This window comes from Onychomys torridus, chromosome 23, assembly GCF_903995425.1.
Source record: "Onychomys torridus chromosome 23, mOncTor1.1, whole genome shotgun sequence".
Taxonomy (NCBI): Eukaryota; Metazoa; Chordata; class Mammalia; order Rodentia; family Cricetidae; genus Onychomys; species Onychomys torridus.
Genome location: NC_050465.1, coordinates 21,834,198 through 21,858,585, shown reverse-complemented (window position 1 = coordinate 21,858,585; position 24,388 = coordinate 21,834,198). Strand labels below are relative to the sequence as shown.

Genomic DNA, 24,388 nt, shown 5'->3' with positions numbered 1-24,388 from the left:
ACACACTCACAGCTATATACATACACACTCACACACATACACACACACACACACACAGCCACGTACATACACACACTCGAAAGTTTAGTTGAAAAGAATAGAAACTATTTTCCCAATGCCACTCACTACCTAAGATACAAGCAGAGGCATTTACATTCTGTTCTTCCTGGTTTATTCTTTTAATCTATTAAATTAAGTTCATCTCCTACTGGTAGGTTACAAACCCTAGGAATATAGAACTGTGTTTGGAAGAAAACAGAAAATTAAACATGCTAGAAATTTTCTGTAAGAACTTAGAATTAATTAAATAATGTGGTTAGACTGTTTATATGAAGATTTGATTTATGATTTAATTACCTACCCAACTCTGAGGTGCTGTGGAGAATGATTTCCTTGAGCAAATTTTTATCATCCATTTGCTTTGCTCATGCATCTAATGCAGCAAGGCCTGTGGCCTAAAATACTTCCAAACTAAATGACATCTGGGGCCAGAGGACGAATGAGATGTATGGGAACATAGGACAGCAGTGTGGGAGGGAGAGAGGATTTCTGTTCTAGTAACTTCTCTCACTGTGTGAGAAACACCTGACTTTAGCAAGAGTCTGTTTTGACTGATGGTGTGAGGGTCCTGCCCCTCACAGTGAAGAGGTCATGGAGGAAGGTGCGGGAGGTTCTGGTCACATTACATCTGCAGTCAGGCAGTGCAGTGGGTAAAGCTGGTGCTCAGCTCCCTTCTCCTCCTCCTTCACCCTGGGACCTGGTCCATGGCATGGTACTATCCTTTAATCTTTATCAGAAACACCCTGAGACAGACCAAGTTGATTCACTGCTGGTTATAAGTCCAATCAAGTTGGCAGTGAAGGTTAGCTATCAGAAGAGAAGGGGCATAAAAGCATGAACTAGACAGTAGTTACTTCCACACAGTCTCAAGTTCTGAAAACTGTATGGGGCTCACATGTAAAGACAAGGACTAAACATGGCCAGATGTTAGAGCAGCAAAGACAGATTTTATCTGGTGGCTACAGATGTTCTGACTTGCAAGGTGACTGGCCTATTAAAGAGAGATCAATGAAACAGGGAAAGGTGGTGGGATGGGGGACTATAGGGGAGTATGTAGCTGGAGTTTTCCTGGTCCTGCCTGGCCAACAATCAGGACAAATCTCTCTCACCCGCCAGTCCCACAGCCACTCAGACCCAACCAAGTAAACACACAGAAACTTATATTGCTTACAAACTGTATGGCTGTGGCAGGCTTCTTATTATCTACTTCTTCTATCTTAAATTAACCCATTTCTATTAATCGATACTTTGCCACGTGACTTACGCCTTCCTTGTCATGGCGGCGGCTGGCAGGGTCTCTCTGCCTCAGCTTTCCACTTCCCTGAATTCTCTTCTCTGTTTGTCCCACCTATACTTCCTGCCTGGCTACTGGCCAATCAGTGTTTTATTTATTAACCAATCAGAGCAACACATTTGACATACAGAACATCCCACAGCAGGAGGAGGAGATTAATGCCTGGAGACAGGTTGGTCCATGAGAAACCCATCTGAATTCATTGACTAGACCCAATTGAATTGCTACCCATCAGGCTCTGTCCTGGGGTATTGGCAGAAAGTAAATCCTTCTGGAAGCCTTGCCTTTTCTCAGGCAGGCATGTTAAGGGGCTTAAGCTATTGGGAACCCAGGTGGCACTTACTCAAATCTTTGTACCCAGTAGAGAAGAGGGCCCACAGAAGCTCCGCTTGAGTTTGGTCAGAGAGGAAACTCGTCTGTATAGAGAAAAGCTATCTTGGATTTGGCTCTTCAAGTCAATACAGATATTTTAAACAAAATGAAAACAAAACACCCCAAGTCTGAGACGCCTAGCCACTGAATTAGGTGTTTACTAAGGAGAAACTCTTGTGCTGTGACTTAGAGCTGGAACCTTCCACCGGCATTGTTCACCAATGCCTTCCTATAACCTCACGAGGAACTTATGCTGGAACTCGGAAGCTCAAGGGAATCACTCATTGGCACAGACTCCAGAAGCCCAATAGGCAGTCAAGTCAGGAATTTGGACTTGACCCCAGGCTTTGTGAATGGATGCCTTGGGCCCTTCAGGCTCCTGATAGGCCTCACTTGGTTCTCATCCACTGCTGACACTGTAAGCCCCTCCCTCAGGTTCTCACTGCTCCCCCCCACCCCAGTCACTGGCCGCCTGGACTCCCTGCCACCTTGGCCTTCTGCTGCCCTTCAGGCTTATCCATAACCCGAGGAACTACCATCACCTGCTCCCTCTGCATCCTTTGACTCTAGCTGGAGAAATGGCAGACCAATGAATGCTGTGGACTCCCTTATGCTCAGCCCAAACTAGGTGCCTTCTGCTGATCACCACATGTCTCTTGGGGTAGACTTCCAAGCCACCAAGAGTGCTCTCAGTTCCTAGGGTATGCACCAACACTCTGAGGTCACCTGGTTCACCTTCCTTTTCTTCTTTCCTAGCACATTATCTCTTGGAACCTTGGAACTTTAGACTTTTTTTTCTGATCCAGGGGCGTGGCAGCTTCTGGATCCTAGATGAGGACAGCTTTTCCCAAAGAACAACAACACAAAACACCAGTGAAATACAAGACCTGTAAGCCCAAGGAAGTTCCAGGAAATGATGCTGATGAGTGTGTCCTTATCAAATTTCAAGCATAATCAGGCTCTGAAGCCTGACACTCTCTCTCTAAAGCCCAAGTTTGTTGCTGTCTTTACAGCTGAGGCCAAGTGTCCAGCCAAGATCCCTAGTTCACCGATTTCAGCCCCAGGCAAACACTGGCACTAAGCTGGGAGAGGAAACTGGGACCTCTCAGTGAGGTAGTGATTTGAAATTTGGTGTAGAGAAGAAGGTCATCTGGCACATTGTAGAAACAAGAACCTCGGGTCCCTCACTCCATAAACACACACAATCTACCAGACCATAAGCCTCCAGAAGTGCCCTGGAGCAGTGTTCTGGGCTGGCTCAGAACATCTGTGGCTAGGGGGTCAGACAGTGGGCTTCAGAACCAAACTGCTCCTTTCCGAACCCCAGTCCCATCACTCAACAGCAGAGTGACCTTGGCAAGGGATCTAGTATCCCAGCAGCTTACCAGTTTGGGACATGGGAGTCATACTGGTCTCTGCACATGAAGCTGGTGTTAGGATTCAATATGCAAATTGAATATCTAGAAAAACTTCAATAAATAGTAGTGGTGGTTAGATTTCTACCTTAGTCTGTTTTATCTTAATTAGGGGAAATTTCAAACTGTTTCCATCCACCCTGGCCCACTGACCACAACTGTCCTTTGCCTTCTTCATGCTAAACACTCAACTGACTGTTAGGTCTTAACAGTGACCCAAGGAGGGGAGGGATCAGTTAGGGGAAAGTTCAGCCTGTGTCTATACTAACACCATCACCAAAGTCTATACCAGAATAATTTTCAAGCCTGCCACAGCTTTTCACACTTCTTTACTGGCATAGCTCTCCAAGACATTTCCCACTTATAATATGCCATGCAGTGACCAAGCCAATATACATCCAAGTTGGTTGTTGTACTGCTTAGCTGTCTGTCTATCTGTTGGGTATATTAGGATATGCTCACCCTGCCCCTTGATGATGACCAGATACTCAGTTCTCCTTTTACTAACAAGCTGGAACAAATAGTCTTCCAATAAACTTTCAATGAAGACGTCTGTTTCTGGACAGTTCCCGGATGTGGGTTAAGGACCAAGCTCTCTTCTTGTGTGTAGAACTGATAAGATCCCTTTGTTGTCCTGTTATAGCTGGTGACCCTGGAACCCAAGGTCCAAGTGCCCTGCTGTCTGAAGTGCCACCTTCACTGCCTGTCAAAAACCTGGGCTTCCAGGAGGAAGGCTAGAGGTGGTGTCCAGTCACTCATCCTGAATCTGAGTGTCTTTACCTGTGTACATGCTGTTTGCATTTCATCATAACCTTTTCCTCCAATCTCCTTACCCTTTTACATGTTTATTGTCATTTTCAGTATAAAGAAGCTTCTGTTTGTTGATGGTCAAACGTTCTGGGTTTCCCTGAGTTCTTTTCTCCTCCCCCGACCACGCCGAGTCTCAGGTTATTTGGCTGTAGATTTCTTCCATCTTCACAGACTTCTCTACATGTCTTTCTTGAATTCCTCTAGAAGTTACTGTTGATAGAATGTGAGGTATCACTTGGGGACAGAACTAACTTTGGCCCATACAGATGATAATCCACCAGAACCGCATTTCACATTCATGGAAAGCAGTGGCAGATTGGAAAACTGTAGATTACTGTAGACACAGGGTTGAATAACTAACTTTTTCTTTGCTTTTATCGCTGATATGGCCCAGGAGCCGAGTATGTATTGGTGGTCTTTATGAAATAACTAGTTCTTCTTCACAGAACCAAGATGCTACAGTGTCACATGCGAGGCTCTCATGTGTGAGGATTTCGCACTTGGGATTGCTGATGACACTTTATCCGGAGTCCCCTGTGCATTGATCGCCATCCTCAATTGCAGCGGCTTCTCAATTATATTTTGCTACATGATACAATTAGAATTATCTTATTCTTTGTCAGAAGCCATAACTGTTTATTTCATTATCTACATATCGGTCCTTACAGGGGCCGCGATGCCTCACTTCAACAGTCACCCCTTCTTCTGAAATCCCTCTCACGCCTCTCCCTCTGCTTCATTCCTTACCATCACACTCCCATCTCCCCTGGATTCTTTGTAGGTATCAATTTCTTGTCACTGTTCATTACTATTGCAAACTACCTAAGATAATCAACTAATGAGGAGGAAAGGATTGCTCTAGCTTTCAGAACATATAAACACTTGGTCTTGTTGCTTTAGACCTGTGATAGCAAAGTAAATAATGGTGGGAACTAATGACGCAGGAGGTCTGTTGAACTCATCGTGGACAAAAAGCAAGAGGGAGAAATGGGGTAGAATCCTACCAATTCCCTTGAAGGACATGTCCTGAGATAAAGCAGTTACTGCACTCTTTTCAAGAGTTTGGTCTGTAGACTCGTGAGCAGCTGTACAAAAGGAGATTGTTAACTGCATTTGCTCTGTGTGTAGAAACAATATAGAAATAGTTTTAGGTTCTATTTTTATAAAAAGCATATTCTATATATCATTAAACTTTTCATAGCCTGTCTCTCAGGACTGGAAAAATAAAAGACACTTGGGTACCAGCGGTTATTTTCTAATGGAATGAAGTAGTTCATAGAGGAGTAATGTCCTTGAAGGCCTGTACTAAATTCCAAACTAATTTTTTGTTTTTTAGTTTTAGTTTTATTTTCTGTGTATGAGTGTTTTACCTGTAGGCATGTATATGTACCATGTGTGTGCAGTACCTGTGGATGCCTGAATAAGGCATTGGATCCCCCAGAATTGGAGTTACAGATGGTTGTTAGCTACCTTTGGGTTTGCTGGGAATAAAACCAAGGTCCTCTAGAAAAGCAGCTGATGCTCTTAACTGCTGAGCCATCTCTTTAGTCCCTACTTTTATTTATTTATTTTAAATAACATCCCTGCCTAGAGTGCTTAAAACAGAGACTGTAGGGTATGGATTGGATTCCAGCATGTTCCCTAGGCTAGAGTTATATTGGCCACCTCCTGCCTGCTTCCCATCCCATATTTTTCTGACGTGTATATCATTCTGTTGAGAAGAAAGTAAAATGTGGCGTGTTTACTCCCTGAAATAAGTAGCTACAGAGGATAAAGACCACTCATAGATGTAGCTGGAAAGCTTCTCTTCAGGTCACACCAAGCCCCCACAGTCCCACAACCCATGTATAAAATAATCACTCTGATGCTTATATTACTTATAAACTGTATGACCATGGCAGGCTACTTGTTATCTAGTTCTTCCATCCTAAATTAACCCATTTCTATTAATCTATAAGTTGCCACATGACTTGTGGCTTACTAGTACCTTACATTTTGCTTGTCATGGCAGCAGCTGGCAGGTCTCTCTGCCTCAGCCTTCCACTTCCCTGAATTCTCTTCTCTGTTTATCCCACCTATACTTCTTGCCTGGCTACTGGACAATCACTGTTTTATTTACTAACAAATCAGAGGAACACATTTGACATACAGAACATCCCACAGTACATAGAAGTGTGATGTGATGTGTGTTCTTGGCTCTCAAGGAAGCTGTCTTTCTGGCCATCATTAAGATCAATGTAAACACTTCAATAAGTTTATTGTAGTGAGTTCCTTAATAGTTTGAATGTTGCCATGTTGTTTCTGTTCCTCTCTCCATGTTCTTGTAATAGTGCTGTCTTAGAGAAAACTGCCATAGCACAGGTACAAGAACATGGAGAGAGGATGCAGGGGTGCTATGGGAGACTTGGTTCCTTTTGCCCTGACTCTGGGTAACTACTGAGTCAAATGTCAAACATTTGCTTTTAGAAAGAGTGTATTTTAAGATCACACTAAATTTTTTTCTTTTTATATTTTTATTACATGAACTTAAGAATTTTTCTGTAAAATACCTTCAGTATAGAAAAATTTAATTTTTCAAGTTGTTCTTCCTGTCAGCAGTGTGGTAAGAAAAAGCCACAGAGTATATTCAGTTGTCTTTCACTTGCTTGATGCACAGTTTTCTGGCTTATGAAGCATGGGTTGAAATTCTGTATCTTATGAGGCGTTCTCTTCTTGTTAATATTAATCTGGTACATGGTGCTTTTCCACAAAGAATGTGGAAAGGGCATCCTTGAGTTCACAATAGCCACCTTTGGTTAAATGAGCAAAATAGGGTAAGAGGGAAAAGCCTGTGCTTTGGGGTTTTTTTTTTTTTCCATGCAACATTTTACCTTGATAGAATTAGGGTTAGGGTTAGGGTTATGTTGTCTGTCAGGAGATACACGTCTATCTGATTATGGGATTAATGCTTCCTTCATAGCAAGACAAAATGGGCAAGAGTGGGGCATTCTCTGGATCTTGATTAAGGCTGAGTGACAATCTTCTGTCCCCAATGACTGACAGGTCTCATCCACGCCTATCAACTGACACTGTTGTGTTAGTTTTACATTCATCCCTTTATTACTTAGAGGGGGGAAAGTATTGCTACAATTGAAAATCTAAAGTCTGCAGATTAGCCCTGACATTTTTATGTCTAAGCATGAATTTCACTCAGGATTTATCGTCCAAGGGTTATGCTGATTAAATTTTGAGTTGACCTTGGCCTACCCCTAGTCTCTCTTGTCCATATATTTTAAGTGACTGCAAAATAACTAGCATTTAGGAGAGTGCTTTGGGCTTGGTCCAATCTGTTTAATTTAATGAGGATGGAAAGTGAGTCAGAATTCCCTTCATCATCTTAAGATGGTAAAAAATGGAGGGGATATGGCAAAATATGCAGGATGGATCTAGGATAAATGGGGTCCCTTTCCAATGGACTGTTATTTTAAAACTTCACCAAGCTTAGGAATGAATGGGGGAAAGGAGGCCTAGAGAGTCGGGAGCTAAAAGCCTAGGCCTTCTTGTGAGGCTCATTTGCCCAAAGCCAGCTCATTAAGCCGGGTCTGGTCTCACAAACCTGCAACCACAATTCAGTTCTTTTGGGCTGAGGCCAGAGGATTTTTATGAGTTTGAGACCAGCCTGGACTTCTTCCTTTACCTGGAATATGCTTTAAGTGCATAGAGAGGGGAAAGCTTGCCCTCCACTGTTGAACTAAGCCACTTTCCCATCACGGATGATGGGAATTGTAAGGAGGAGTAGGGGGCATCTCTTAAGACTCACTTTCCCTGAGGATCAGTGATAGAAGCTGATAGGAAGTAGAAATAGAAAACACTATTTTAATTCAAAGAAAATGTATTACAGAGTCCAAATGCAACGTTGTTCTTATTTGAAAAATCTCAAACAGCAGATTTCAAAGACATGTCAAGTTTGCAGTGGGTCTCCATGGGCTCTTTCCTTTCTGTCCCTCCTCATGGGATATGTGAGGAAGAAATGGAGAGCTTATGGCCTCCATTGCACCAGCTTTTAGAGCAGTTCAAGTTCATGGGTCTAATCTGCACTACTTTCAATCACCCATGGCCTGTTTCCTGGGCAGATTTCAAATGTGTCAGACAGGCTTCTAAAAATAGTGTCCTTGGTTTGGTCTTTTTACCCCTTTGATGGTGGTATGCATCAAACTTAAGCCCCTCACTCATACTTGGCAATTGCTCGAGCCTCAAATCCATGCCTAGCTGTAGATTTGTTAGTTTTCATTTGCAGTGTTTGTTTTATTTGTTTGTTGTTTTTGTTTGTTTGTGGATTCTTAAGACATGTCTCATGTAAGCCTACGCTGCTGTGGAACTCACTCTGTACCCAAGGATAACCTCCATCTCTGTCTTTCTGCCTGCATTGCGCAGGTGCTAGAATTGCATGGATAAGCCACTATAACCAGTTTCGGCACTTATGTGTTTTGTTTTTAAGACTGAACTCTTTATGTAGCTCAGGTTGACTTTGAATTTATGAAGTACCTCTGGCTGGTCTCAAGCTTATGGATCCCCCTGCCTCCATCAGCCAGGTACTGGGGTTACCATGGCACACTGCCATGCCATGATCTTCTGGTTTTAATTGGGTTGTTCACTCAGGAGGTCCTAAGAGAACATAATTTAGGATTCGTGTTCTTGAGATAAATGGTAGTACATTCAAGTTCAGGCTCCTGTGCAAATCTCTTAATTTCTTAAATTGCCATGTTCTCACAGGGAAAGTGACTTGTCTTGCCTCATATGAGGTGTGCCATGTCTTACCTCAACAGGGAGAAAGTACCATCTCTTACCTAACAGGGAGAACGCCATCAATTACCTCACAGGGAGAGTGTCATATCTTACCTCACAGGGAAAATGTCATCTCTTACCTCATTCAGGCTATAGAACAATTAACACCAATAATACACAAAGATTTGAGCACGAAGGTGTCTCAGAGTAGGCAAGGTGGGTGGTCTTGTTTTGTCTTTGCTGCTGTTACTCTGTAAAACAGCTTTGCTGGCCTTGAGTCTTTCATGAGAATCAATCTAGACCATTGCCAGTCACACATATACCCTGGGTCCCTTCAGAGGTGCTCAAATTGAGCTTCTGAGAGATTGATCTCTTGATGGTGCATGCAGTATTATTTACATGGGCACTATATAGGTTCTAGGGTCTTTGAATGCACTGGAGCAGGGGAGGAACATTATTTTATTATACCCACTCAAGACACAGGAGAAAGCCACTCGATGAAGGTCAGATAAGAGTGCTTTCTTTGCCTGTGGTAGACAACAGGCCCATGCCGGAAAGAAATCTAAACCTGAAAGCCAGGCAGGATAGGTTTTAGAAACCCAAAACCCACAATTACATCATGCCAGAGACAAGCCTGGAGGCAGACGTTTTCCAAAGTTTCCATCCAGTTGTTTAAAGCAAGTTTGTTTCATGTTACAGAACAGCGGAGCTTCAGGTGGAGCTGTGTGTATAATAAGGATGTTCAGCTTGCGTTGGGGATTTAGCTCAGTGGTAGATTTAGCTCAGAGCTTTAGTAAGCACAAGGCCCTGGGTTTGGTCCTCAGCTCCGGAAAAAAAAAAAAAGAAAAAAAGAAAAGAATGTTCAGCTCATCAGGGTGTGGTTAGCCTGGCTGGGGGGGCCATTGGGTGAAGACAACTGTCCTACCATATGTCAGGACTGCAAGGAGTCCCATGAAGACACTTCCCTTTTCCTGGCTTTGGGTAATAAACCACATCAGTATGGCCCAGCCTGTTATGTTGCTACTGACAACGATGGTAATAAAAACTATAATAATAATAAAAAAAAGTTCCTGTGTTTTCAAGTGCACTATTTTATTTGAAACAGTAATGGTCCAGAGCAGTGAATAATGCATTAGCATACTTTCCTTTGTTGATCTTGCCATTGAGATTACTTTGTCCTGTTTGTGTCCTGGGCTTAAATGGGGAATTGTATTTTTCTTTTGACCAAAGAAGACACTTGATTGTCAATCAATTCTGTAGGAGAATTTTTGTGTATGTGTCTGGGGTGGGAGGTTAGGGTGTGTGTGTGTGTGTGTTACATAGAGGTCAGAGAACATCATTTGAGACAGGGTCTCCTTATTATTTTTCCACTGTATACATCAGGCTAGCTGACACAAGAGTTTCTAGGGATGGTCCTATTCCCACCATTCATCTCCTCATAGGTTTCTGGAATTACAGATAATTGCAACTGGCATCTACACAGATTCTGGGGACTCGAACTTTGGTCCTCATGCTTATGCAGCAAGCATTGTTACCTCCTGAGTCACCTCAGTATATACGGGATATACTACTTCACTATACCCCATTAAAGACGGCTTAGAGAATATCTCACTGAATAACTTCTTCAAAGACTGCACAGGAAGCTGGGAAATTGAAAGCCATTTGTGAGGGTCCAAGGAGCATTGGGCAGGGATGGGTGTGGCCACCAACTTTCTTCAACACATTTGTATTTTTAGAGAGATCCATAACTACCTCTGAGATGCAATCCTTGAAAATAAGCCTGACACCTGCTTTGCACTTAATGAGTGGTTTGCACAAACCTCATCTGTCCGTGTCTGATGAGCTTCTCAGAGTTCTAGTAAATGTTCGAGAAACCCATTGCAGGAGCCATGGCATTGGCGTCTACAATACCTACTGGCATCGCTAATGATGCGGCTCCGTCCTGCAGCTTCTTACTGATGATGGCGTAGTATATTCACATTGGAGCTCTAGTTCAAAGTGAGGCAGAATAGGAAGACAAGACAGTTAAGAGATGGGAAAGGAAAAGAAGCCTCTTGCTCTTGAACTCAGAAACCTCAATACAGTTGACAAATCCAGAGTTCACTCTAGAAAGAGTGTCTGCTTCCAAAAACGGCCTCCAGCAAGAATGGTAAAACAGACTGTGCTCACTTGGGGCCTTGAGTTTATCTGTGACAGCACCTTTTCTCTCTCCTAAATCTGAGCAATACACCCCTTGAAACTACCGTACAATTTCATTTACCAAGGGAAATTCTTTAAGATTAAAAAGGGGAAATGAGCTTGTATATGTTTTTACTTAGTTTTTAAACTTTAACATTTAGACTTTAATGTAGCCCAAAATTTCTCCAGTCCTGCCTTGCCCAGCAGTCCAAATGAACCTCTCTTACCTGTGGTCCCATAGCTGCTTATAAAATAATCAATTAATTACAAACTGTATGGCCTATGGCTTCAGCTTCTTGCTAGCTAGCTATTTCATCTTAAATTAACCCGTTTCTATAAATCTATATGTTGCCATGTGGCCAAGTGTTACCAGTCTGCTGGCATTGCTCCTTGAGTGGCAGGTTCTCATCTCTCCCAACTCCACCCTTCTTCTCTTGTATCTCTGCTTGGATTTCCCACCTGGCTGTAAGCTTTCTTACCATAGGCCAAAACAGCTTTACTTATTATCCAATGGGAGCCACACATATTCACAGCATATAGAAAGACATCCCATGGTACTTTAATCTTCAACCCACTCTACAAAACACATCCTTAAATGCAAAGAACCTTTCAATGTATTGAATTACGTATGTAGCCGGAGTAGATACCTAACTGCTGCTTTCTCTCTTGAGAGGGCCATACCCCTATCCCAGATGGATTCCGCCCTTTTTTCTGGGAGTGACTGTCTCTACATGCCAGTGTGTAAATTATCTACTCTGCCTCATAGTCCCTTAATAACTGTCTAACTTTGCTTCTTCCTGACTTGTCCTGAAATTCTGTTCCACAGAACACTCGGGAGTCCAACTTTACCTGAGTGAAGATCTCTAAGGAGGGAGGGAACTCTTAGGATTGAGGGTGGTAGATAATGATGGGCTGTGTCTCCGCCACCATTGCAAGAGATGTATTGGCATGCCAACTTTTCTCTGAGACTTTGTATAAATGTTATGATTTATCTTTGTCTTTTTTACTTAGGATATTATATAGATAATAGCTAGATAAATAGATGATGGATGGATAGATAGATAGATGAAAGATGATAATAGATATCTCTTAAAAACTATAAGGCACAAAATTATTTTATATGTTTATGCATTCACGGATATGTACTTGTGTGTGGACATGCAAGCACATGTGTAGACATGTACATACATGTATGTGGAGGCCAGAGGTAAATGTTGGATGTTCCTCTATTGCTCTACAACTTATTTTTAGAATCTTTCACTGAACTCAGTTCAGCGGTTGGTGAGCCTGGCTGCCCAGTGAACTCTAGGGTTCACTCTTTCTCTCTACCTCCTAATGCTGGCATTTCAGGCTTGCTGCTTTGCCTGGCTTTGCATGTGGGTGCTGAGGATCTAAACTTAGGTCCTTAAGGTCATGGGCCAAGCATTTACTGATTCTTCAGTCCTAAAAAGTATCTTTTGATCTTTGGTGGGTTCCCCTTATATACCGTGTAATTTCTTTGGATACTGTTGTGTGCACATGGACAAACGCTACACAGTTAAAGGCGTGCCAAAGTCAGCCACCTGTGCCTGTAAGCTGGTGTGGGGCTTAATAAAGATAATGTTCGTGTTTCACATGTTTCTTCTAAGTGATGAAGAACTCTGAAAATAAAATGCTGTCATGGCAGGATGAGAGGCAGTAACCATTTTATGAAATGAAATTATTATTAATAGTTTGATTCATGTGACCATTATCTTATCAAATGTCTCTCCACATTTTTCCTTAGCAGAGGACCCCGGGCCATTGTAATTACAATGGAAATGATTTTGGGCTCGTTGAGATTTCTAAAACAAATTTCCTATATAAGCATGAAAAACGGCCTGTGCCCGCTTAATCGTTGCAAGGATTGCCTTCCTAGCACTTTATTCTTGGCAGCAGCTCATCTCTTGTCTCTCTGTGTAGACCCAGTTAACTTGAGGGTCCCTGACAGGCACACTCTCCACTGCTGTGCTGATGCAGCTCTGTTTGGCACTGGCATTTCTGTCCACACTTCCTTTCGATTAATCTCATTATATCATTGACTAAAGTTTGGTTGTCATTTTCCTGACAAGGATCCCCATCTCTTCTTCTCTGGGCTGTCCCTCGGAGCCCATGTTCAGACACTCTCCTCTCTTGCACATTGTCTCAGGATCTATGGAAGGCCATCTGAGGTGGGGCATGTGCCCCTTCTTCATTAGCTCCTTTCTCAGTCTTGAGTAGCTGTGGAGCAGAGGGCAGAAAACAGGACTTCCTGTGCTGGTTACTTCTTTTTCCTCCTTCCTGTTTCCCTTTCTGCCCATTGCCCCATGTCTGGGGCTTTAATAGAAACAAGGAAAAAAGAAAAAGATGGCAGACAAAGGGACAGGAAATTAGAGTGAGCGTGACTGTGACAGAGCTTTGATTCTAGAGATGTGGCCTTACACGCATACTGCATACATGACAAGATGCAGGGCTGGTCACTTCAAGGGAACACAAAACAAGTTGAACCAGTTTTGCCCTACAGAACATATTACTCCGCACACAATGAAGGGAGCTCACCAGAATCACTGGCCTCAGGTTGAAAGGGGTAAGTCTTCTGCAAGGTTCTCTCAGAGTTTCGAGCGTGCACACTTGCTGTGTGCTCAGGAGTCAGAGGTAGTGCTGGAACTACATGGGTGTGAGTGACAGAGGAGATTTGAACGACAGAGGCGGGCTGGGGAAAGCTTCCTGGAGATGGAAGGGGAACCTGCTTGGGGGAGATCGGACAATCTCCATTTCCAAGTCCAAGAGCGGTGGACGGCAGATGAGCAAGGAATAAAGTTTAAAAAGAGGCGTGGGAAATAGTTCAAACAACCTTGGCTGTGGTCTGAAATATGCCTTGGAAAGCTCTCGTGTTTGTGGTTTTAGTTTCAGTAAAGAGTGACCCAATTTGAGTTATTATTTAGGACATTGGTATGGCTGCAGCACATTGTAAAAACGATTAGACAAGATGTATATTTGGAAGGCAAATGTTCAAAACTGGAAGTAAAGCAGGGGCCTAGGTGGAGGAACAGAGCAGCAATGAGAAAGGACGTGGCATTCTGGAAGTTGGCAGGTTTATCTATGTGTCAGGGGCCTCCTCTTCAGCTGGGGCCGGAATAAGTCTCTTTCATACTGATCCCACCTCTGTGGGCTGAGGGCCAAATGTTCCGTCTGTATGGCCAAGGTTCATTGACTTGCTCTGACTTTGGGTACCTGTTGTGTTATGGACACAGCATGTGAAAGTCCTCTCTCAGATTTCCCCTGTAAAAATCTCCATTTATGCCTGTGTGTTCAGCAGTATTTTCCTGGACTTGGTGGTCGAGTGCTTCTATGGCATGAACACAGTCCTACACTCCTCTGTGCTCAGTACACTTTTCAAGGGCCACATGTGTGTAGCTCTTGGGGCATGGAGAAGACACTTCCCATCCCAACATGCAGGTTCTTTGTACATTTTGAGGCCCTTGGAGTATTGATACTTCTAGCAAGCATGTTTAATTTATTGAATGTATTCACTTTCAAAAGAATTAGTGTTTAAATGGGTGTGATGTGGGGTGGGGTGTGTGAGAGTGTGTGTGTGTGTGTGTGTGTGTGTGTGTGTGTGTGTGTATCTGTATGTGTGTCTCTGTGTGTGTGATGTGTATCTGTATGTGTGTCTGTGTGTGTGTCTGTGTTTGTGTGTGTGTGTGATGTGTGTTGTGTATGTGTTGGCGCATTATGGAGATCGGAGGCCAACTTCAAGAGTGGGTTCTCTCCTGCCATGTGGGTGGCAAGTGCTTTTACCCATTGAGTCATCTCATTGATCCTAAATACATTCATTTTTGATAAAGTAATAAGAAATTTCAGAAGCAGAAAGGACTTAGGATGAGAGGGTTGTAAATAATACTCTGTAGGAAGTATTTATATTCTTCCTGCCACAGAAATCATTTTTAAGGGCTGAACATAGGCTAGACCGTGACCCAAAAGCATAAGTTCTGACAGAAAACATGACTGACAACAGATGGTGATTTAAATACCTTCAGAATTTAGCTCAGTGTCTTGGGATGCTTCCCCCCAACACACACACACACACACACACACACACACACACACACACACACACACCACACTTAACTAACTCATCCTCCAAAAAGCCTGAAGCAGCCGCTTAGATCCCTCTTATTGATTATGTACTTCATATGAAAGGTGCACACGGCTGATGACTTTGTATTGACAAGTTGATTCCTCATTTTATGACTTGATCATGATTCAAGAAATTCAAACGGGGAAAAAGAAAGTATTTCATCAGAATAGTAATAGTGTTAATAATTCTCTCAGAACATTTAGAGTCCAGCTAGTGAGTGCAGAGTCTTTGATAAATCGTCTTCTCCACAGGGTGTCAGCCACATCAATAAAGGGAGCAATAGCTGCCATGAAATTAGAACCAAAACAAGAGAGAGAGAGTAGATTAATTTGAGGGGAAGATGTACCTTTCAAATGCAGAGTATCTTGGTTGTGCGTGAAAAACTACACATGCGATCATTACTTGAAAGTTGTATATGCTCTGTTTGCCCTACAGCGGAATCAGGGGCAGAGGGAAAGCTATAAATTCAAAAGCATAATCAGGTTACCCAGAGTGTGAGCACAGGTTATTCTCTGAGTTGTAATTGACTGTTCCTAGGAAGAAAGACAATACTATGTAATTTAGATGAAAAATCTTTGGGTTGTCTTGCCATTACATATAATATTAAGGTACAACTAAAAACAAAGTAAATAAGACTGCAAAGAACTGTAATACTCTGAGCAACGAGACACGAATGATTTGTCTCACAACAATCTTTTAAGCCTGGATGTTCCTCTTTTTAAGGAAGAAAACAGAAAAACTTGTACAAAGGGTCAAGAGGAAAAAGACAAAGAATTCGATGATGAAAATTCGTTGATGACTTCCACGTAGCCATAAAAATGCTAGTATGAAGCGATTGAGACTAGCTCAGTTGACATTTAGACTTCCTTTTTAACCATTGCTCCTCAAACATTTGGAGGGGAGGATGTGTTCTCAGATGGTAGAGAAGGCAGAGTACTTCCGTAGTATGCCACAAGGCCCTGGGTTTGAGCCCCAGCACTGTACAATCCCTGTGCAGTGCTACATGCCTGTGGTCGCAGCACTTGGGATGTGGGGGCAAGAGAACCTCAAGTTCAGGGTCATCCTGGACCACAAAAGGAGCACAGGCAGCCTGGGATTCTAGCGCTTCAACAAGAGACATTTCCAATTCCATTCCCCTCGTGTGCCCATTGTTCCTGTTTCTTCCCTGCCGCCAGGGACCTGAAACCAAGAAGGGAGATTACGGTACTGGTTTGCCACTGGATACCCAGGAGCGTGCTGTGACAGTCCCCATGTGTTGCCTGGGTTATGTTCAAATCCTGAACCTGGACACTCTTATCCCCCTGGAGAAGCGGCACCAACCCCTTCCCCGCAAGGAAAACTCAAGCCAGGAGACTCTGTTGGCAGTCAGGTGACTTGAGCACCCCCTGTTAGCAGTTAGATGTGTCCCTGCAGTTCCTGCCCTGCTTTGGCTCTGACATTGGGAATGTCTGGTGGAATGATAGCCTTCCTTTTCAGGAAGCTCCCCAATCTCCTTCCAGTCCCTTCTTTGTGGAACCTGTGGGTTCCTGCCTGGTTATTCTCAAGGCCAGTTCCATTATTCTCTGTGGTTTGGTGTTTATTTTATCTAACTCACAATGTTCTACCTGTGGGCAATGCCTGTCACAGCACAAAGCCTTGCTCCTCCTAGACTGTTGCCAGCCCTGACTGGGCTCCAAAAGCAAAGCTATTCCGTACTCACAGAGCCTTCTCTGCCTGACACCCTGAGACATGCTCTCTACCTGTCTGGACATCCATCAGGCCATTCATTGCTGCCTCTGGCATGGAGCCTTTCCGACTCTGTTCCCTACCCTGCACCATGTAGGTTCGAGAGCTTGTGGGCGTTTACCACAGTTTCCTGTGTTGTTGACAGTGGCCAGATCTCTGTCACGAGGGCATGAGGACTCAGTGATCTGCCTCCTCTAATTCTCCTTAGTCACAGGACCTGGTGCAGAAGAGGGACTTACAAAAGAGGCATTAATTTGAACCCTGGGTCACAGGAACAAACATGTATTCTGCTGCACTGTGGCTGTTGTATGTAGGTGATGTGGGACGTCCAGGTAAGGCATCTACACTTCCAGTGGTCACCAGTCATTCCTCTGCCACCTTGGAGAATAGCTCATTTGTTCATTCCACTCTGCCTCACTCCTCCTCCTCCTCTTCCTTTATTCTGGTTATGAGGTGGGAAGAAATCCTCGAGCTTCATGTGCTTTGGGGTAAGTTACAACCCCAGCTGTCACCTTTCCCCAGTCTTCTCCTCTCCCCAGATGTCACCACTGTCGGCATCAGGGCTAGCTTCACCCACCCCACATCCCTTCCCACCACTTCCCTTCCTGCCTCTACCCATTGCCATTCTTAGTCACATGCCCTGTTACTCTCAGGGCTCGGCTCTCACCTTTGACCACCTGCAAAGCCTATACCTCAGTGGCTTCCAGCCTCTTCCACGGACCCTCCCTGTCCCACACTCTTCCTGCCTTTCTTCCACCTCAGACCAACCTTCTTACCTCATCTCCAACCCCTCTGGCTGCTTTCCTCACAGGCAATCAAGCCATTAGTGGGGACCATTTCAGTGTTACACTCCAAGACCTCTTCCACCTCTGCCAGCCACCACCATAACAGCTGCTCCTCCTGCTCCTCAGGACACAGTGACTGCTTCCTGGCCTGGGCCAGCCCCACCTCCTGGATACTTACCCCCCACCTTTGACTCTTCTAATACATCAGTCCTGCGGGCATTTCTTTCTCCCCTCCCCCACTTCATCCTTGACTCTTGCTTCTGTTTATCATTAGCATTTGACCTCAGGGATGCTGTCATCTTCCCCATCTTTAGTGCATGAGAGATAACATCTCACAGCTCCCACATCTCTCACTGAGCATGCTGCAGAGACATTCCCCTCTTAACCTTTGCTCACCTTGATGACCTTCCGCTGGCTGATTCCTCTCCACACTACCCTGGCTGGCTCACCTCTCAGTCTTCATCTTCTCAGTGCCCCTGTGTAGACTTGTGGCTTTCCACACTATCATTTTTATGGCATTCCCTAAGTTGGTATCTCATACCCAGAGATCTCACCTGTCCCAGCTGCTGCTTGGTCTCTCCTTTGGCTGTCTACAACTAAGCTCCTGCTGTCCCTGTCTGAGCCTGTTTTACCCACACTGTCAATTTCAATCAATGACACCTTCAGGTCTCCTGTAAGGACTTCCAGAAACCTGGGTGTTGGTTGTCCTGACCTACTGAAGTTCATGGGCAAATACCTATGACCGCCCTGGAAATATATGAAGTTGAACAAAGCATCACCATCTCTACTACTTCCATCATAGAGTCAGTCTGGGTTGTTGTGATAACCTCGCTCTTGATGTCCGTGTTTCCACTATGGATGTCTTACAGCCTTCTCTGCAGCCAAGATAGTGCTGTTAAATATAAATCAGATTGTATCTCCTCCACTCAGAATCCTGCTATGGGCCCCATCTAAAGCAGAATTCTTCTACTGTTTGTAAAAGTGACCCCCACATACCAGTGCCATGGGCCATTTTCCCGGTTTTGCTACGCTCCATCCTACCCAGTGATGCAGTCTCGCCTTAAATGAGGTCAGGAGGGTAAGGCTATGCCTCGCTCTCATTCCTCCTGCTCATCTCTCCAACAGATGCTATTGTCTTAGTAATTTTTTCTTAGCTCTCACTACTTGGCCATCACCCCACCAGGCCTAGCACCAAGAAATGTGTGGCCCACAGACTTTGTTCAAATACTTTTCTATATTTGCACAATGGAATATAAATTCTGAGCTCCTTTTTTTTTTTGTTTGTCCATATACTCACTGCTATGTTCCTAATACACAGTAATAAATGTAGTAAGGAGTCAGGAAAACACTTGTTAAATAAATGAAGAATATTGGTAATATTTTCTTCTGTGTTCACAGTTGCCCAGGCAGTAATCAGCTAAAGATTCCTTGTGGTATTGTTATACTAGGCTGTTTCCCCTCATCTTTCCCCAGCCTAGCAAAGGGAAGCCATTCCAAGTGCTATGGACAGGGTGGTCAGGAGTTCAGGTCATCAGCATTGGCCTTCATGGCCTCCTGGGAAACCCCATACAGCCAGTTTAGTAGTCAAAATTGGGTCCAGACCTAAAGCCAGTGGCTGAGCACATCATGTTCTTGGTCTGGCATGCTGCTGTGATTTAATTTAACATTAAGCACCAGGCCAAAACTCTGTTTTCTGCCAATTTGAAACTAATCAGATGCTGTACTAGACAGACATTCCCTGGCTTCTGAGTTTCTCTTTTTCTTCCTACGATACGTTGTATTGGAGACCTTTAATGATAGTGTTTAAATTCACCTTTCTATTTTCATAGATAAAAATAGTCAATGTCATCGCATTCAGAGATGTAGGGTGTCTTAGTCACTGTGCTATTGCTGTGAAGAGACACCATGACCAAGGCAACTCTTAGAAGAGAAAGCATTTAATTGGGGACTTACTTACAGTTTCAGAGCTTTAATCCATTGTCATCATGGCTGGGAGCACAGCAGCACACAGGCAAGTGCTGGAGCCATAGTTGAGAGCTACGTCATGATCCATAGACCAAGAAAGAGAGAGACTGGATGTGGCATGGTGTAGCTGGAAAGTTTCTCTCCAGGTCCACCAAGCCCCCACACTTCCACATCCCACTTAAAAAATAATCACCCAGAAGCTCATATTAATTAAAATTGCTTGGCATTAGCTCAGGCTAACTATTGACTAGCTCTTACAGCTTAAATTAACCCATTTCTATAAATCTATACCTTGCCACATTGTTTGTGGCTTATTGGTATCTTTATATCTTGCTTCTCCTGGCGGCGGTGGGTGGCAGTGTCTCCTCACTCAGCCTTCCTGTTCCCAGAATTCTCCTCTCTGCTTGTCTCGCCTATACTATACTTCATGCCTGGCTACTAGCCAATTAGCATTTTGTTTATCAATCAAATCAGAGCAACACATTCACAGCATACAAAGCAATATCCACAGCAACATGGGCTTTTGAAACCTCAAAGCCCACCCCCAGTAACACACCTCCTCTAACAAGGCCACACCTCCTAATCCTTCTAATTCTATCAAAGAATTGCATTTCCTGATGACTAAGCATTCAAATATATGAGCCTATAGGAGACACTTTTATTTAAACCCACATAGGGAAAGAAAGAAATGGGAACAACCCAATGTGATTAACCTAATCCTATGTTTCCAAATAAATGAGAGAGGGAAGATCACCCACTCTAAGGGGAACCCACACAGACACTGGTTTCTGGAAGGGCACAGAGACTTCGTACCATGTAATGGAGGCAGGACCTGCCTGTTCTGAGAAGTAGCCCAGCATCATAGACACCCTCTCATCAGGCTGTTGGAAGCTACTACCCACCTAATCTTGACTTGGTGTTCAAATTTTTCTGCCTCTCCTAAAAGCCCACAAGCAAACACCTGTGTTAGCAAGGTGGGTGGTCCCAGGCAGACCTCTACCTCCTTAGGAGTCACTGTTCCACGTGATGTGATAGTAACTATGATCACATTGCTGCAAGGCCACTCAGAACATTTCATTTTCTTGACCTACAAGGGGAAATGAGTTCAAAATGAACCCTAAGGAGGGAGATACTGAGTTTCTGCTGGGTAGCATAACAATGTCCTTTCATGCTTTCTAAAAAGACAAAGGCTGGGTGAGCAGCAGTCTTTGCCCTGGAAAGGAATACGCATTCAAAGCTGCATCACAGCCTAGGTAAAATGCTCAAGGAAAACTACCTAGTTGCGTGGTTGGCAGAAGCAAGCACATACCTATTAGTGGCCCTCTCTATCCTTAGAACTTACAATGTGTGAGTCAGATCATCTTATTTTTTTGTGTGAGAATTTTTTAAACTGAAATAATTTTTTCCTAAATTCGTTCTTTCTCAATTGGTGTATTTACTATTTACACCTCCCTCCTGCCCCCAAAAAAGAACCTTAAAATCATTTTCTTCTATTGAAAATATATTTGGAGAACTAGTAACCTCTAGCTAGCAAGATAAATAAAAATGGCTGCCAGCATGCCAACATTCAAAAGAAAAAAGATTATTTTGCAAATTACACAATTTAAATTGGAAATTCAATAAAATTAGAAATTTTTGGACCTCCATTTCTGAATTTGCAGTGTTACTTTTTGCATTTATAAAGTTTTATCCTCTTTATCCTTTTATCAAGCATGCATTTTTCCAAAACAATATATTTAATGTAACAGTTTCTTCTGCATCAGCCACCTAGTGCTGTCCACCCTGCCCTCATCCCCAGGTCTATGGCAGTGAGTGTTCTTCAGATGTAGTCACTATGAAATAATTATCATTAATATGTAACATTTCACTAGACAGCAGGTTTGAGGGCTACCCATCAAAGAAAAAGAAAAGGATTTCCTGTCCTTTTGATATTGTCAGAAGTAAAATAAATAATTAATAATAAGAATAAATAGTCATCGGAAGTTCCTCCTAAAGGCTTTTACTTACAGTGTGCATTATTGTCAATAATGAAGGAAGGTGCATGGCTAGAAGGCTCTTTTTATTAAAAGCCAGTGACTGAAGCTGGCCCTAGGAGGCAGCAGTGGACAGGACACCTGGGACGGTCACACTCCCTTTGTAGGGAAAGGCATTTGAGGGTGGCTTGGGGTCTTCCATCTCTTATTTCTCCTCTAGTCAACACCCAGCTTCATCAGGCCAGGCTACAGCCATATTCTCTTGAATGAAAATTGTAATATAAGTGTAGCTGGAGCGAAACAGGGGCCCTATGCTTCCAAAGGAGCGAGGAAACCTGGGCAGCTGAAGCTCATCTTGCCCGTTCCCCACAAGGATGCCTGCTAAGCTGTGCATGTGGGCACAGAGACAGGACCAGTGCAGTCTTTCAAGCACAGAGGGACACTGGAAAGGGAGAAAGGACAGGCGCAAACTCACTCTTTATTACATGTTGACCAACAAAAATGGGAAAAGCTCCTAGGACGAGAAGTCTGCACATGAAATTGCTCCATTTAGCAAGGGTGGTGCCACGGTCCAAACACCAAAGGCCATCACGTCCTGATGAGGCAAGGAGAAACCTCTTTTAAAAAGTAGATGCTGTTGAATGAATTGGACATTACACTTCTAATATTCTTCGCCCTGAACTCATTTAGCAGAGGAAATGGATATTTCATCAACACAGATTTGACATTCCATCACATTATACCAGCAGCGGGACAAACAGTGTGTTGGAAGCAGGCACACAAGCGAGCCGAGATGTGGCCACCACTCTGAGGCCCTGGTTATCTCATTTAAACAGATATGAATTGTGGGTGCCGGTGGCGTGATCACCAGCTGCTGCCCACTTTGTGAATAAATTGCTTAGAAGGATCCTTTTGCTTCCCAGATGTGACCTAGATTCAGATTTCCAAAGGCAGGAGGTCTCTATTGTGTTTTTTGTTTTTTTTTTTGTTTTTTTTTTATAAAAAAGCATGCTAAATGAGCTTATCTCACTTTTCCAGGTGTTTGGGCTAATATGTGATGGAATTATTGCTTCATTTATGAAAAATAATTGAGGAAAATGCTCCAGCAAATCAAATTTGGTTAAAGGCTTAGGGAGAGGTATTGTGCTGTTAGCAAGTTTTTAACTGGAAGGAAGAACGGGAGCTAACATAGATAATAAAAATATTTAAAAGTGTGTTTGAGAAGTCTCTTAGAAAAGGGTCAGACGTGGGTGTGCTGTGGAGAGTGAATGCTGAACAACAAGAGCAATTACAATGCTTTCAGTGCCTAGGAAAGCTGCTTAAAAAAGAAAAAAGAAAAAAAAAGAAAAGAAATTAAAGCCCATCGGTCTGCTGGCTCTGATAAGTTGTATTATTCTGTTAAATGTGTGGGGGGGGATTTAAATGTAATGTCTTTATTCTATCTTACCCACTGCTCTCTCCTTTTCATCTCCAGGGGCCGTTACCCCAAAGCCAGTTCCCGAACCTGAGAAACAAACAGACCACACGGTTAAAATCGCTGGAGTGATTGCGGGCATCTTGCTATTCGTTATCATATTTCTTGGAGTTGTGCTGGTCATGAAGAAGAGGTGAGTTTGTAGCTGGTTGCCCAATGTCAAACTGTTTCTCATTGTCTGCCAGGTCACTTTGTGGGTATGATAAGATCCAGTTGCTGGGTAGGCCGTGATGGCCAAGACACAGCTGTGACTGTGATTGTGAACATTTTTAATCACATAGCATTTGCAGTTAGGGGACAGAAATTTAGAGAAATGCCTGGAGGTTTTGTGAATATAAAAAGCATATCATGCCAAAAGAAATGTAAGAACTTTATTTCTTCCCATGGGATAATATAAAAGCTATGTGAAGTTGTCGTATCCCCTGACAAGTGTTTGGTCCTAATGACTGACAGTTCTTGTACTTGATGCTCCCAAGCCTGTGAGGAGGAAGATTTCCCTCCATTATAATGAAAACTATGAGGATGAATTCCTTGAGCCAGTGTTCTACTTTGGTATCATGCTGGAGCAGTTAATCAGTATGGTGTTCCATGAGAAAGCAACCTCAAAGATCAGCCCCAAAATGAAAAAAAAAAAAAAAAAAAAAAAACACCCAGAGCATCCACAAGTGATGGATTAAGTCGTTAGAGCCAGTTCAGGGTTACAGTATGGTTCTGTCTGGCTAAGGGATCATTCATTGGTGGAAGAGATCTGCCTACAGTAAATGAATCTTTTCTTCCCTAGTTGGAAAATATTTATTGTCTGCTTTTGTGTGAGCAAGTTTTTAAAAACCCAACTTAATAATAAAGTCTTCAATTTATATAAAATGGCAAATGAAAATATAGATGGTCAGAAGCAGTGGGATAAATGGTCCCGAACAGAGGAAGTGCAGGAGGCCATGGATTGGGGGTGTGGTCACAGACGGAGGAGGTGAAGCAGGCGAGCTGGCCAGAGTCAGATCATGAAGGTTATGTGGCCATGGAAGGAGGCTGGACTCTATCATGAAGTCTAGCTGACAGTGTTATCACTAAGTTTTGTGTTCAGATGTGAGTGTAGCAAGGAGGAAAAAGCTCTTGTAAGGAGACTGATTGAATGGAGAGGGGATAAATTTTCAATGTGGAGGGAGAAAGAAAAGTCTAGAAGAAACCTAGTTCTTCTTGTAGCAAGACAGTGATGATGATGCCGCCGCTCACCTGAATGTGAAGCCTAGAAGTACTAGAAGACACCTATTAGCAGAAAGGAGAGTTCAGTTCTGGACACTTGGAGTTCAGGATTCTGTGACATGGATGTACTCCCAGGGTATGCATCCCTGGTGTGTAGATGTGCCTTATGGACTAGAAATAATCATTCTGACTCTAGAGCCCTTCAGTGTGAGCTTGTAGAGTCCAAGGAACATCT

The 24,388-nt window shown here is 43.4% G+C and overlaps 1 protein-coding gene across 11 annotated transcripts in view; it reads left to right on the top strand.

Moving 5' to 3' along the window:
• Positions 1-24,388, top strand: part of Ptprm (protein tyrosine phosphatase receptor type M) — a 709,515-nt gene that overhangs the window by 468,722 nt on the left and 216,405 nt on the right. For all 11 annotated transcript variants that reach the window (XM_036172971.1, XM_036172968.1, XM_036172967.1 and 8 more), the window contains one exon: positions 22,954-23,086. In XM_036172971.1, the coding sequence (XP_036028864.1) occupies positions 22,954-23,086 (133 nt within the window). The remainder of the gene's footprint in view (positions 1-22,953; positions 23,087-24,388) is intronic.